General features: G+C 38.6%; 1 protein-coding gene across 5 annotated transcripts in view; it reads left to right on the top strand.

Annotated features, from left to right (window-relative positions):
• PARD3B (par-3 family cell polarity regulator beta) overlaps nt 1-15,602 on the top strand; it is a 426,397-nt gene that overhangs the window by 275,659 nt on the left and 135,136 nt on the right. For all 5 annotated transcript variants that reach the window (XM_062640654.1, XM_062640652.1, XM_062640653.1 and 2 more), the window contains 2 exons: nt 3,870-4,076; nt 5,052-5,286. In XM_062640654.1, the coding sequence (XP_062496638.1) occupies nt 3,870-4,076; nt 5,052-5,286 (442 nt within the window). The remainder of the gene's footprint in view (nt 1-3,869; nt 4,077-5,051; nt 5,287-15,602) is intronic.

Genomic DNA, 15,602 nt, shown 5'->3' with positions numbered 1-15,602 from the left:
GGTTGTTCTGTGTTCAGTATTCCTGCTTCTAATTTGGAATGCTTAGTTTGATGTATAAAATGAGCAAAATGATACATGTTGTCTTTAATATGTGAGTGCAAGGTAGTGATTTTTCTCTTGCATTTTTATCAAACCCTTCATAATCTTTTCTAGACTACCTGTATAAACTAGTCTTGAAGAAAAGGCTACAGTATGATCTAAGGTTATTCTACAGAAATGTCCTATTAAAGCTCTTCATTTGAAAAACACAAGCTACATGATGTAATGACTTTTAAATTCCTCTTTCCTAAACCATTCTCTGCCTTTAATCAATTGATTATTGAGGAAGTATCTGGGTATAAAAACCAAGCTATTTGCATATCTCACTCTGCGTCCTCCCACAAAAGAAGTCAGCGTTGATGTTTCATGAACAAATAGTTGTTTGCCTGCTAAAAGCACTCGAGTGCTATCTCCAGCATCCCAGTATCCACAGGGTAGGAGATGAATTGTTTTCATCACCATTTCTCTTCCCTAGCAACACATGCACCTCCATCATGTGCAATGCAGTAGAAACCAGGAATGTATGTGTTCAGGGCTCCAGCAAATACAGAGCCAGACTATTTATAATCTATTGCAACTTTATTCTAATTTCTCAGTCTCAGTGACACTTTCTCTTCTTTTTTCTTTATAACTGCTTTTTACCTCACTGTATTTTTAAAAAAGTAAATAGTAAATTAGTCTAGCTCACACAAATATGTGCCTCTAAATGTTATCCTTTAGGTATATTCCTATAGTTTTGGTTTTCAAGAAGAATCGTTATCTAAAAGTAAAATGAATGATGAATATATAAAATGCTTATTCTTTAGGGTGTCTTAGGAGTAGTATTTCATTTAGCGTGGCAGTGATTCATGACTTCTCTCTCTGCATGTGCCTTTGGGGTGCCCACAACGCTGTGTCATTTGTTTCCCTTTGATTTTCATGACTGACAGCTTGCTTTTGGCATTTTTTTCTTCTGCTGGGCTAAAAAAAAAAAGGGGAAGAAAGGAATGTGCAGATGTGGGAAAAGAGAAGCCTGGAAAGTCCTGAAACTAATAATAATAGTAATAAAAGAACAGAAAGAAGTTTACTTTTACTAATACATTAAGAAAAAAAGTCTGTGGTAGCCGTGTTGGCATTGAGCAAAAAACTAAGGTATGTGCAATAGCCATCTTAGAGGATGATCAGTTACACATATCATCTAGGAACCAGCAAGTCGGTTTCAACCAGTTATAGGCAGCTATTGATGTCAGTTGTTTTCTCTCCTAAATTCAGTAGCGATGCTTAAAGTAATTCATAAAGCATTTACTAAAAAAAATAAAGTGGGTACTTCAGTTGACTTTTATCATTGTGCTACAAAGAAGCACTAAAATGAGGGCTCAAGAATTTAAAATCCGTAGAAGGAAACATTTTTACAAGTGAACAATTAAATTTCTCTTTGCCAAACTGTATTCTTGTATTCAAAATATCGTGAGGGCTAGATATGTACACATACACACACCAAGCACTTCCAGAAATGCCTGTTAATAACTCGTAAAAGATGAGATGGGGGTTTTATGGTTTATTTATGGGGGGTTTGGTTTGTTGGGGTTTTTTTTTAACCCATGAGGAAAAATTCAGCTTATGGCAGTCCTACATGTCTGTGGAAATGGAAAAGGAACTTAAGCAGGGGAGGAGTTTCTGTAGTTGGGATCTGGTAGTTTTTCATTGTGGGGTCTTGTCTATCCAGTAATACATGCTGGCTGTGAAAGCAAGGGGACTGGTCTCCCTTCTTAGGAAAGCTCTTCAGCTCCTGTATCTTTAGTTGTGCATTAGTGTGTGATTGTTACAGCCTTATAATGTAAGAAAAAAAGGAATAAAAGCTGAATGGCAAGAATATGAACTTCTCACTGGTGAGAATGTGCAAGGATGTAAACTCCTTGACTTAATGTTCCCTTCTTAATGAGGTTGCATTGCTACTACTGAAGCATCAATAAGAAAAAAAAATCAAGTTATTTTTTTACCTGAGTTCAGATGCTTCTTCACAGGTAGGTTTTGATGGTAGTAGTGAGAAACTTCCAGTGTTGCCAGTGAAATTTCAGACTAAATTATTACAGTCTTAGAAAGAGGCAGCTAAATGCTTGATACTAATCTGTCACTAAAGGCTCTCATTAGATTTTTTAATAAATGAGGACACCTTTCAAATGGTGGAACACAGGTGAAGTTTAACTTTCCTTGCTAGTGAGGGAGAAATACAGTTAATCTTTGCCATTTTATACTGTCTGTTAAGGTAACAATATGCTTTGATGTTAGGCAGTGAAGTGACCTTGAGCCAGCTTTTTCTCTACTGATCAGAGTGGCTTTCACTTTGCTGCTTTTCACCATGATTATGCTTCCCTTGGTTTTGCTCCTTCTCAGCCTGAGATAGACATCGCAGTGCCTGTCACTAAAGCACAAGTTCTAAGTGACTTTAAGCACCTTTATGTTGTATGCAAGTCATTGCTCTAACTCTGTTTTAGCACTTGCTAATTTGGCAATAATGGTAGTCTCCAGAATGGCAATTAGTGAACAAAGAAGGTTACACTGTATGACCTAGCAATCGGGCTTTCCTTGAATTTGTTTGTCTCCACACCACACAGATATATTCAGCTACATACCAGTCTTCAGGTAGTGGTGCCTGATGCAGGCACTACTGATGAGTCTCTATTTGGTGTCAATTCTTAGCTTTTTTCCTTTTAAGAATTCACTGGTAACACTGGTTTAGTACAGAAATACCTGCACTCTAGGATTGCTAAAATCACAGCATATAGTACTAACTTACCTGTCTTTTCTGTGATCCTTGAATCTCTTCAGGCACGAAAGTATATGGACATGTATGTGAAGGCCTTCTGTTCTTATATAATCCTGTTGCTTGCATTAGTATCACTTAAAAGTTGTCTCAAAGACAGAAGGCATACTGTAAGGCAGAGTCTCTTCCTCGGTGCCTGTATGTCACATTCACTGTTCTGCCATATAAAAAGTAAAGAGATACTGCAAAGGCTTTTAAATCAAGCTATGAATTTCTTCACTGATTGGTATGCATGTATTCACTGAACTTTTTTCTTTACCTATTCTACTATCATTATATTAAAACTCATTAACACTACTGCTGCCACAGTGTAATGCCTTTCTAAGGTCAGATAGTCAAGTATTTGAAGAGAGGAAGGATTTGGGAGTTGTGGGATGATATTTGCTCTTTTCTGTATGAAGTGCTTTCTTATTCCTATAAACAAGGAAAGAGGGAACAGCATCATTTATGTTAAGCAGCACTTTGCTGGAAATACTTGTTTCTTGACAAACCTGCTGTGTATGTTGATATCATAGCTCTAGTTTTAGCTTGAAGAAAAAGGTTGGATCAGACTGGGAGAGAACTAGTAATATCTTCTCACAGGATAAACGTGTTTGAAAATATCAACTGTTCATACAACCTGATTCATTCTAAACCCCAAAACTCTTGTTGTGTAGCAGTATTTGGGTTTGTGAGTCTAAGGATAATGTTCTCCTTGAGACCTTTAGCACATTGACACATTGCTGTCAAAGGGGGAAGAAGTAACCCCATCCTTACCACTGGTGCAGGCTTCAAAATGATGCAGTGAGCCACCTATTGCCTGCCCATCACTGTTGTTAGGTCTGTAAATTATGTGCCATTCCGTCCAATTATGAACAGGGATATCTACTGAGCTTGGTATAGCTTGATGTTATTTTTAGAACAAATTACATTGATTGCACACTATTTCAAAGGCCCCAAGTAATAAAGTACACAATTAAATGTAAGTCTGACTAGTTTCATTTCTCTGTGTGGTTTTGGTATAAAAACTTAACTATTTGTTTTCCAGACTCTTCTGGCAGAGATTTCGGTCCTACTCTGGGATTGAAGAAGTCCAGTTCTCTTGAGAGTCTTCAGACTGCTGTAGCTGAAGTTAGGAAGAATGAACTCCCTTTTCACAGACCCAGGCCTCATGTGGTCCGTGGTCGGGGGTGTAATGAGAGTTTCCGAGCTGCCATTGACAAGTCTTATGATGGACCTGAAGATGGAGAGGAGGGTATGTTGCTAATAGCACTTATGGAAGGAGCCACCTTCACTTAGCACTGCTGAGGGCCAACTTTGTAAAGCACATGAGCAAATGATTTAGTCCAATTAAAGTTGATCATATTTTAAAAGCTGTTCATGTCTTGCAATGAATAGAGCTGTCTTTGCAGTACCCCATCCAACCTTGACAGGGTTTAGTGTAAAGTCTCTCACTGATCTCCTTTGGGGCAGGGGTGGGTTGGAGGATTTAGAACTCAATCCTTAAATAATTATATTTTTCAACTTCAAGGAGCAGCTGCCTTCTTCAGATTACATTAAAAATTATCTTGCTTGTTTTACAGAGCTGTCTACAATTCCCGCTTCTCCAACCAGGAAATTTGTTTCCTGTTATAGACAAGGCAGAGTGTATTGATAGCACCCTGCTGTTCATTCTGTCACCATGGGCTTACAGACCGCAGTCTGGAAATATGTCTCCTTTAACATGGAGCATAAAACTGTTCTTGGATCTTGAGCCCCCCAGATAGAAACAGCACAGCTCTTCTCCAACCAGACAGAGCAGTTTATCTATTTCTTGTTCAGCCATTAAAATAGAAAGATTTTGTTACGTAGGTTGGTTATGTCAGTTGCCAGAATCTCTTGTTGAAGTAAGCTCTCAGTGTTTGCATCCCAGAATGTCAGTTTTCTCAAGCTGATGGAGGTTAACAAGCTAGATTTCAAACAGAATAGTGTTTTACCATGTCAGGATTTTTTGTCTCAGGAATAGCAACTAGAAAACAAGTCACTAAAATAACTCTGTATTTAATTTGCAATAGAAATCTGCTTGAATTCACTAGATATGTTTAGTCTGCTTTTTAAATTATTTAATTAGATGAGTAAGTGTTGTGAGTCATTTGTGCACTTTGTAGACACTTGTGTGCTGTATTCCACGTGTTTGCATTTCGGTGGCCCTTAGCCATCCTCACTGCTTCTTCTTTTTCATCCTGTGCAGATGGTTTCTCTGATAAGAGCTCTCACTCTGGTCAGGAAGCTCAAAACATGGAATCTGCCCATCCAGAGAACCCTGAAATAGAAGATACAGAAACCAAAGCAAAAAAAGACAAAAAAAATAGAGAAAAAGAGAAGAAAAAGGAAAAGGGCAAATCTAAAATCAAAGAAAAAAAAAGGAAGGAAGAAAATGAAGATCTGGAAAAGAAAAAGAAGAAAGGCTTTGGTGTCATGTTGAGGTACAGCATCATACAAAGCAGAACAGCCACATTTTCTCATTATAATGTAGGGAACAATTGATACTCTCATAAAGTATAAAAATTATTTCACTTGGACTCAAAGTAATGTTTATGTTATTTAGAAAGAAAGCAGTTTATACTTTTACACCAAACTTGTAGCTGAGGCAAAAGACATTTGGCAGACAAAATGTCTTTTTGTGCCTTTGATATTCATTCCCATATGTCAGAAAAGATTCAAGGTTTCAGTCTAAAAACAATCGTGTGTCAGTGAGGAGGGCTTTGTGGGGAATATTTCTGAGTAATACATGATCCACTCCCACATTCAGACATTTGCCTTCTCTTGTCTTCATTATTTGCTTCTTTCAGAAGCTTTGGAGAGCAGGATCGCTCATGTGACTGAACAGTCCAGTAACATTTGCAGTTGCTGATAACCACTAGCTATGATAAAATCTTTGCTTCACAGCTTTAGCTATTGCCTACAGTGGACAAAAGCTTTCCATCCTCCCTGCTCAGCCTGCAGGCTTATGTTTGGATTTCTTCTGTGGGTATTTGTTGGGTTTGCATCTCTGGAGTTATTAGGTATTAGACAAAGTTCTCCAAGTCATTCTCTAGCTATTGCTGGAGTGTTGTAGGGACTCTGGTTGCTGTCATCCTGCCTCTGGTACCTGTTTACTCTATTGGGGATTAAAGTGTTTCCGTTTAAGTAGATCTTTGCAATTAATATATGGTATTTGAATGAAATTAAATGGTCACTTGAAGATTAGTCTGTATGACCATGTGGTTACTTCTCAGAGCACTTTATGTTGGCTTTAGGAGGCTATTTGTGTTTCTTAGCATGTTGTGCTGTAGACAAGCTAGAAACATACAAAACCAGAATCATTCCTTAGGCAAAGATACATTTAACTAGTCAACTAAGAAATTCAGTTGCAAGATAGTTCACTTACAATGACATTCATTAGGACAGCGATACATGAACTTGCATTGTAGCTTTTGGTTGGTATGTCCTCTGCAGTCAAATGGCTTGTGTTACATTAATGTGGAAAGTTTTACCTGACCTTCTTCTATGTATTATCAATAGAAATCCTTAAAATTGTCCTGTCAACTTTTGAACACTGTAGACGTACTGTCAAAAACATACAGGCATGCTTATGTGCTGCATTTGCATGTTTTTAGTAGCCATTCCTATTCATAAGAGGAAGGTGCATGTGTATATCAGTCTTTATTTAAATGGGGCTCTTTAGGAATGCTGGAGGCACACACTCACACCTGTGCATTGCACGTGCATTTGTGTTCATACCGTTTAAAGAAATAGGGCTGAACATGGAAGAGTAGTCAAAACACTGAATAATTAGGAGGGTGACTTCAACAACTCTCATGTATCTTAAACTTTATGCCTATTTTCGTTATTCTTCTTAACTCTCTGGCATGAATAGGGCTGTTGGAAGAGGAGGGGAGTGACGCAGAGGTCTGACAAAAGGATAAGTATTCTGTTTCACGTATCACTAGCAGAATCAAAGTTTGAAGTGCAAAGTCTTTACTTGTGGGGGCGTGATGCCTGAGCCAGAAGGAACATGGGATGACATCAGAATCAAAAAAAAGGCAATTGTAGTCGACAAGAAAATCTGATGATGCTCAATATGCAAAGCTGTGAACAATAGGTTACCATTCTTAGCGATTCCCTTTTCAGAACGTATCTCACATTTTGGTTGTACACAAGCTTTATACATCTGTTCTTTTCATAAACTTGCTTTTTGTTTAGATTGATAGTCTTCCCAGCAGACAGCAATTGTTAATAATATTTATCTGTATAGCAGTACAGAATGGGAATTTCTATCCCACACCATTGAAAATCTCTCCAAAGCCACAGAGATGGAAGCAACAGGTTATAATAATCGGAGGAGTTGTTTGTAGGTGCAACAGTTCAGCTGGGAGGTTTTTAGAGGTTCTGTGTTCTCATCAGTGTTTTTTTTGAGAATTTATAAAATTGTTCATGAAAAGAAATTCCTTCCTGAGAAAGTGAGAGTCCTAGGGAATCCCAGCCATGATAAAAGTGAGAGAAAGGTGATGACCTATAAAGGCTGAACAAGAGTAAACTGTATGAGTTTACAAAAGAACTGGGGACCATATGTCCTCCTCAAGATGAACAAAACCAGTCTGGTATGTTTTCAGGGAGAAACTGTGGATGACATGAAAAAAACAAAACCAATTAATCTGAATGTTTTTAGAAGAAATAATAGGAAACTAATGGGGGAACTTAGGAGGGGTCAAATACTGATTAAATACTAGATTTATGAGCTATTTTTCAAATCAGAGTTCTGCACTGATGTGAAGAGTGAGGAGTGAATGTCAGGAGGGCTAGGGAGGAGGAGACTGCAGTAAGAAGGTTTGAATGATCAAGTATTTCAGCAACACAGATGGAAAGAAACAGCCAGACTTTTTATGACATTGTAGAGGTGAAACTGGCATGTTTGATTGGTAGAGTATCTGTGGAAGGAAAGAGAGAATCTGAAGATGACAAAGTTGTGAGCCTCTGCAGCCTTCAAGGTGACTATTAACTCTTGGTAGCTTAGGAGAAAGAAGTAGAAAAGTATTTTAGAAACAGATGAGTTCAGCTTTTCACATGCTGCATTTAAATTTGAAGGGGAGCCTGCCACAGGAGGCATTAGAAATGTAAACACCATAAGGGAGCAGAAAGCTGGATGGTGAAGGAAATCTGTGGTGTGCCTTTTGTGGGTATGGTGGTGGTTGTACTGTGATCCTCCATGCAGGAAACCACCAAAATGAAGAGCAAAGAGCCAGAGTGCCTGCTAGACTGACAGGAGAGAAAGACCCAAGAGTAAAGAAGTTAAGAAAGCAACTGGCAGGAGTGGGAAGAGGACGTATCTGCCTGAGTCTGGCCAATGCCATGGATTTTTTAAGCTAGTCCAGTCACTGCAGCCATGTAAATAATTGATCCTACCAAGAGCTGTAACACCACACTGAGATGTTCATAGTGTTTGTAATTTGTGGGCTTCTTTGTTCAGAGTTATTTCAGCTGTGCCTGCGTAGTTCTGCTGTGTAGATGTATCTGAACAGGGAAACAGACTTGCTGAACCCATGTGAAGATTGGGTTGAGTTAAGGAGGAAATAATCATGTATGGTTAAAGCTCCAGGACCAGAAGAATAATGAAAATATTTCTAAGATCTTGACAGAAGACTCAGTGCTAATTCAGACACAAGCAGTTTCTGGTGAATGACTGGGAGTCAGGTGTAAAGGGCTAAGGAAAGTAGAATTTGAGGCTAAAGCAGCTGCTGGGAAAGACCCCCTATGGTGGGATTTTGTGCTGTACTTGCTGGGTCACATATGCAGCTATAACAAGTTTTGTTTTTATCTTAATAGTGTGTCCATGTAAATCGGCATGTTTGTGCATTATAATCAATAACAAAGCATTTCGAGATATTAAAACCAAACACAAGTATTTATCTGTAGTAGGAGAAGCGTTGAGCTTTAGTCTTTTGCATCTGAGATTTTTGAACATATTGGAATTGCTACTGCATTGGTTTTTGACTTTTTTTTTTTTAATTTAACAACAGAAAATAGCAAAGCTGTTAGCAGTTGCTAACAGATTTCATTTAGTGCCTCATCTGTTGCTCAGCTGCTATTTACTTGTAGTTCCTGGTCTTTTTTTTACACCTACAAAAAAAAAAAAAAAAAAGAGAATGATTGCTTTCCTGCTAAGCTTTTCCTGGATTGAAACTTTATTTATGTGAGTGTGATTCAGGGAGACCATCCAGAAATCATGCTTTTATTTTTGTAATCATTGTTTCAAAAAAAGTCCCGCTGTTTCACCCAGTATTAACTAGAACTCGTGGCTGCAGCATTTTAAGGGCTGTGGCACTTGGAGCAAAGTAGGTTGCTTCTGTTGGAGATTTGAAATGCAAATGACGTTGGTTATTACTGATCAGTTAAGTTTTTATAATCCTAAATACTGTTTCACTGTGGTGCAGACTGCACAGTGTTTGTTTTCTTGTTTGGTTGGTTCTGATGCATCTGTTGCCTGCCTCAGTACTGGTTATCTGTATGTGCTGTCCAAAGAACAGCAGTTCACACTGTTAACTGTTTGTATGTAACACCAGCTAAAGAGCATTATATTTTACTTCTTTATGTTTTCTGGCACATTACACCATCATAGCTCAGTAAATAATCCACTGCTAGATGACAGTGAAGTAAATTGATACCGTATATCAGGAAAACAACTACAATAAATATTTTTATTATTGTGACTACGTGTACACTGCAGTCTTAGGAAAAAGCCAGTGTCCAGCATCTATGCTGAAGCTCTTTTGGAACAGAAGTAATACTCACTTCTCTGCAGATACATAACAGCTGCCAGTTTACACAATGCCATATTCAGTTCTTCATTCATCCCTTTTCTTACGTTGAGCTGCCTGATTCTTTCATGGCATGGTGAGTCTTGACGACACTTCTAGACCTCATATGAGTTTCCCTGCACTCCTTTTTGAAGGTGTGTTGTATTTTTATGAGAAACACTGTAGAGAAACAGCATATTTGTGCCTTTGAATAAAGGTAGTGTGTAATGTCATTGCTTTAGAACTGTCAAAAGCCTTGTGAGGTGGCTTTGTAGCCTGTTTGGAAGGGTTAATTAACCTGTTGGTGCAGGCTGTTAGAAATCCTTGATGCCGAGCAGTAATGCAAAATGCATTTTCGCTTAGCACTGAGAACGCAAAGCTGATCTAAGCAAGAGGTTAATTAAAAAAAAAAAAAAGTATTCCTCAGTTTGCTCGGTGCTGAACTCCATATTTTGAATTTGTGATCTGTAGTTATTGCCTTGCCTTGAAATACTATCAAAATGTTATTTCTTGCAAAGGTAGACTCTGTTGGTTTCTAAATTAAGTTAGAGAAAGACTGAACCTTTAAATCACCAGGGAAATGTGACCTCTGCTGCGTGGTGCTGCTCTGTATCCTAATCCCATAGCAGTTGTTACAGTCCTGGCATATAATAAACATAAGTCTATAGCACTCTCACTACCTTTTCCAGACAGTGATTGTTAGAAATTCTGGGCAGCCCTTTCTGCTTTATGGGTATGAAGGTAAGTTAGCTAATGGACTGCAGCCTTACCAATGGCATTTTAATAGGTAGCTCCCCCAGGCAGAGACCAGTAGACTGAAGTCATAATTTTTTTGTAGTATGAAAATCCAAGAGCAAGTATGTAATTGGTGACTCAGAGTAGAGAGTTTTGCCGAACTGGAGTGCAATGGAAGAACACCCTCTCAGTCAGTCCTCATTTTTAGGCTGGATTCATGGAAAAATCTCCACCAGCCTTCTTTGTATAAGGCAGTTCCTGTCAAATTGACTTCACCAGTTTAGCAGCAAATATTTCAAAATTAGTATAGGTGAGAAAATATCTGTTCCTCACAAATACTGTACATCAACCATGACGTGTATATTTGTGTGTATATACATGCAAGTGCAAGCCCAGGAAGCAGAAATCTGTATGTGTGTATTTGTTACGTTTGCTTTTTCCTCTTCAGAAGGATTGCACTTTCTCACACAATAGTTCATCTTAAATTATTTACCTTCCATTTCACAGTATGAGCCATGAATATTTTATTTTTGTCCCCTTAATTTGCCAATTTTCCTTTGAGCTAAGTGCCTTAGTGATTTTAATTTTTCATTCTTGTTGGAAGACAGAAATGACCCTTTTTTCATTATTACTGTTATAGGCCTTGTGCTCAGAATGATACTTTTTACAACCAGAACTGTTGAGCCTGTAATGGTATTGCAGAGTAGATAGCATAATATACAGATATTGACTTCCATTAAGTATAGCACTATGATAGCTTATGGAGAGATTTTTTTTCTGGTCTCTGTGCCCTTAGAATTTGAGCATGTAGAAGAAAAGTTAGCAATATAATGAGGAACAAGCAAATAGTAAAGATGTGGTTTGCTGAAGAGAGGCAGCATATATAAGTTGTTAATGTATTTGTGTGTATGTACATAGCGATGCTGGAAATCAGTATGGACATGGATAGGTTAAAAAAAAGGCTAAATTATATTTTAACTTTTTGTCCTCAGTAGCAAAATGATCTGAGATCATGCCTGTGTCTTTGATAGACAGCATCAGTTAAGGAGGCAGATGAGTTATTTAGAGGCCTTGATTTCCTTTTGCTTAATGAAATTGCCACTTTCACATAGATAAATTAGTAAATAAAACTCCTGTTTCCTTTAAGGACCACAAGAGCACAGGGGAGAAGAGGTACCTAATCAATTTAACGTGTCTCAAGTTTGTTAAGTATTTTAAAGTAAAAAAGAGAAACATTTCAGTTTACATGTGTGACTTTTTCTTTTCCTCCACTGTATTGCTTCCTCCTCGGCTGCATTCATACTCACACTAAAACAGAGAAAATAAGGGGTTTTGTACCAAAAATGATCATGTGGACTGCCTACTAAAGGCTTATTTGTTTAATTAAGCATCTGTTCTCCTCTTAATATGCATGCATAAATCTCATTAACGTTAGATGTATGCAAGTGCAGTGAAGAATAGACCCTTCACTCTCATTACTGTACTTGGATAACAAGATTTATATTTACTTAACAGATCAGAGCAGAAAGTTCCCTCTGACTATTTAAAAGGACTGGAAATTGCAAACTGTTTGCAAGGATCATGCTTTTTGTGAAATAGTTGCATGCTCATTTCAAGTTGAAATATCATTCAAGCCATTACTAAGCAAAAAGAAAAAAAAAAATAAAAGCCAGTGTACTTTGTCTGTAAGGATTAACTTTGTGCACTAAGTCCTATGACATGTCCACTTAAATGTGTACTTGCCTGTTTCATACTGTCCTCCGTGCATGCCACACCTGCTAAAATAAAAAGTAAACTCCAGGTCTTTTCTGGAGGTGGCATCTTTCTTCTCAGTGTCTGTTTCCTCTCGCCCAAAAAATGCCTTCTGCAAGAAAAAGTCGTAGAAAGCAAAGAGTATTTTTGATGAATACTGAGCACTGTGGCGGTGTATTTAGCCTTCATTCACTCTAGCTGGCTGTTGGTTGTTCTAAAACCCATCTCTTACATGAGGGATAAAACTTGAATTCAAGACTTTCCATATAAGCTATGGTACAGTGGATATTTCTGTATTAATTCTTATGGTCGGAGATCCTTGAGGGCTTAAAGTTGTGCCCGCAAGAATTTGAATACGGCTTCCTGAGCTGCATTTTAACCAATAAATGCATATTTTGAACAGGAATACAGAGCAGAGTACGAGTTCTACCTTGAGACAAAGAAAAAGGCAGCTTTGCAAATTTTCTATTTCAGTAATTCTTGTAACATGAACTTGGTAAATGGGATGGGGGGGGTTAAGGGGAGAGACAACAATTAACAGTGAAATTATACAGAGGGGGGGCTCCTGACAGATTCCTTAACTACAAAGTGCTGGCAGGTGCCAGTTTAATAGGTATTGCCATTAACAGCCATCTGTAGAGAAAATGAAATGTACTCATCTCACTGAATTATGATTTATGCCAGACAAAGCAGTCAAACCAAAGCAATATTTATATTATAATGCAGAGTCATTGATTAAATGCACATGGCATCTCAAATCCAGTTGACATTTTAAGTTGAAATGATTGCAGACATGTAGCCATTTATTTAACTATTACTTTAAAAAATGTGTCTCTACTTGTTATTAATAGAAGAAAGTCAGACCTGACCAATATTTCAATAGGCTGACCTTTTGTTTTGCTGACATATAAAAGGAACAAAGCTCCTTTTGGGGTAGTCACAATTTCAGAGCATATGAAGTATGTTAGCTTCAGAAAAAACTGACCCCATTGAACTGCTCTGTCTCTTTCTTCCCTCTTCTTTTCCACACAGGATTTTTGAAAGAAAATGGACAATAGATGGTTTAGGAGATGGGAAAATAGTCTGAGAGAGGATTTGTTCAGGTTCCTGCTTTGCTACTGTTTTCTTGGGTGACACTGGTTAATAACTCACTTAGCTGCTCTGAGCTGCATTTGTCCTTATGCAAAAGTTATCCTCTGTGCTTATAAAAAATAAAAATAACATTTCCCTGTTTTATATCATCATTGTTCAGATAAATCTGTTTAAAAAAAACCAACATCTAAAACCTATTGTGGCTACACCTGTAAAAGTATAGCAGGCAAATAGGTTTATTTTGAAGAAAATTGAAGTTAAAAAGTAGTCAGCTTTTGTGTGATTTTCTCAAAAGAATTTTCCTCTCATCTCTAGGATTTTTCCCTTCTCTCCCTGAGGACTTCTTACTTTCTTTCACTTTTTTTCCAGCTACCCAATTTTTCTCATTTATTAATCTCTTGTTGCGCATTGTCTTTGTAACCTTGTCCGTTATTGCTTACCTTCCCATCCATTTTTAGCAAACTTTGGTGTGTTCTTTCTTTGGAAAAATAAAAATAGGAAGCAAGCATAGCCCAGTTGGCAATCTCAATCTTCTGCCGTTGCACTGTTACTGAAAACTGACAGAATACTGGGTTGCTTACCCTTCTTGGTACAGGTAGTGCATGAGGTGACAAAATGGGGCTTCCTCCTCTCTGTACTACCTCCTAGGTACAGATAGTCTTATGTTCAGAAATGTGGCTTGGAATATAATGCCTCAGAATTATAGCTGACCTTCTATCTTTTACTCTGATATATGCCTTCCTATAGAAAAAAAAAAAGAAAAAAAAAAGAAAAAATGATTTGTCATTTCAAATTTAACATGGGCAAACTATTTTTTTTCTCTGTAGATTGTTCCTCTTTCTCTCCTTTTCTGTCATCATGGAAACTAGCAGCATGTTCTCCCCCCTTTTACAAAGGCCTATACACAGGGTATCATCATTTAGTAAACCTTAAACCCACTCAATGAGACAGTGGGTTTTAGACACTCAGTGTCTAAAATTTGCTCACTTCTTACACTGAAGATCTGACCACACCAGTTTCTTCCTTTCTGGCTTGGATTCATGCTGCTTCCAGATTATGTCAGGCTCACTTATGGATCACACTGATGGGTCATTGTTCTCACTACACTTTATCGTGGTTTAAACCCAATCAGGCAACTCATTCACTCACTCCCCCCCTTCTTGCCCTCCCCCTACTCCCAGAGGGACGGAGAGGAGAATCAAAAAGAATGCAACTCCCACAAGTTGAGATAAGAACAGTTTAGTAACTAAAGTATAACACAAATCACTGCTGCTACCACCAATAGTAATAATGATAAAGGAAATAACAAGGGAAGAGAGTACAACACCTCAGCACCAGCTGACTGATAACTCGCTCCCCCCAGCCCGACCAAGCACCGACTGATACCTCCTCCAACCCCGCAGTCTCCCAGCCCTTCCGGGTAACTCCCAGTTACATCCTGGGCATGACGTGCTGTGGTATGGAATACCTCTTTGGTCAGTTTGGGTCAGGTGTCCTGTCTCTGCTTCCTCCCGGCTTCCCCTCCTCCCTGGCAGAGCATGAGGCTCACAAGGTGCTTGGCCAAACCAAAACATCCTTGTTATCAGCTCTGTTCCCGAGCTGAAAGCCAAAACACAGCACTGCACCAGCTACCAAGAAGGAGAAACATGAATGCTACTGCTGAACCCAGGGCACACTTGTATGCCCCTATCTGCACAGCACCAACTTGCCTCCTTCCCTGTTTGATCTGCATTCACAGACCAGTGTGGTAACATTGCTCTGAGCAGCCATGAACACTTGCCAGCCATCCTGTCTCAGCAGCATGCTTTCTACTGCAATATGTTGCAGCATATCTGGGCAGGAAATATTTTATATAGCCCTGCTGCAAGATTTGCTTCTGCTGCAAAACTTCCATGATGTGTATGAACATTGGCAGGACTAAAGGAGTGATGAAGTAAGGCTTTATATCCTTTCCACCCCAGCTCCTGCTTTTTATCTCTGTCCATCAGTAGTAAGAAAGAAAAGCTCTTTACAGCTTCCTGCTCTGCACCACATTTGGCTGTGTCCCATTTCAGCTCCATCACTCCACATTTCATAGGAAGCTGTTAGGATGTGAAGGCAAAGGTGGAGGATTGATCCTTACCCAGCAGCTCATGCTTGTTCAGCACTTAACTTCAGGAGTTAACTGGAGTTAACTCCATCTTCTTAACACGTCTAGCCCTCCATCCTCTTGATGATGCTTGTTTGTCACCAGGTTTCTGCTGTTACTTTCTCCTCTTTTCTCAACCCCTTTCTGGTTCTTCCCTGCTATCTCCTGGGTGCTCTCTTGTCCTAGCTGTCGCCCAGCTTATGCAGACCCTTGACTAACAAGCCTAGTAGATATTGGGCTCTGCCTTCTTGTCTGTGTA

This window comes from Pezoporus occidentalis, unplaced genomic scaffold (genome assembly GCF_034315485.1).
Source record: "Pezoporus occidentalis ecotype Australia unplaced genomic scaffold, CSIRO_AGI_Poc_V1 ctg66, whole genome shotgun sequence".
NCBI lineage: Eukaryota > Metazoa > Chordata > Aves > Psittaciformes > Psittacidae > Pezoporus > Pezoporus occidentalis.
The sequence above is the reverse complement of the archived record's forward strand: the minus strand, read 5'-3'. Positions and strand labels throughout refer to the sequence as shown.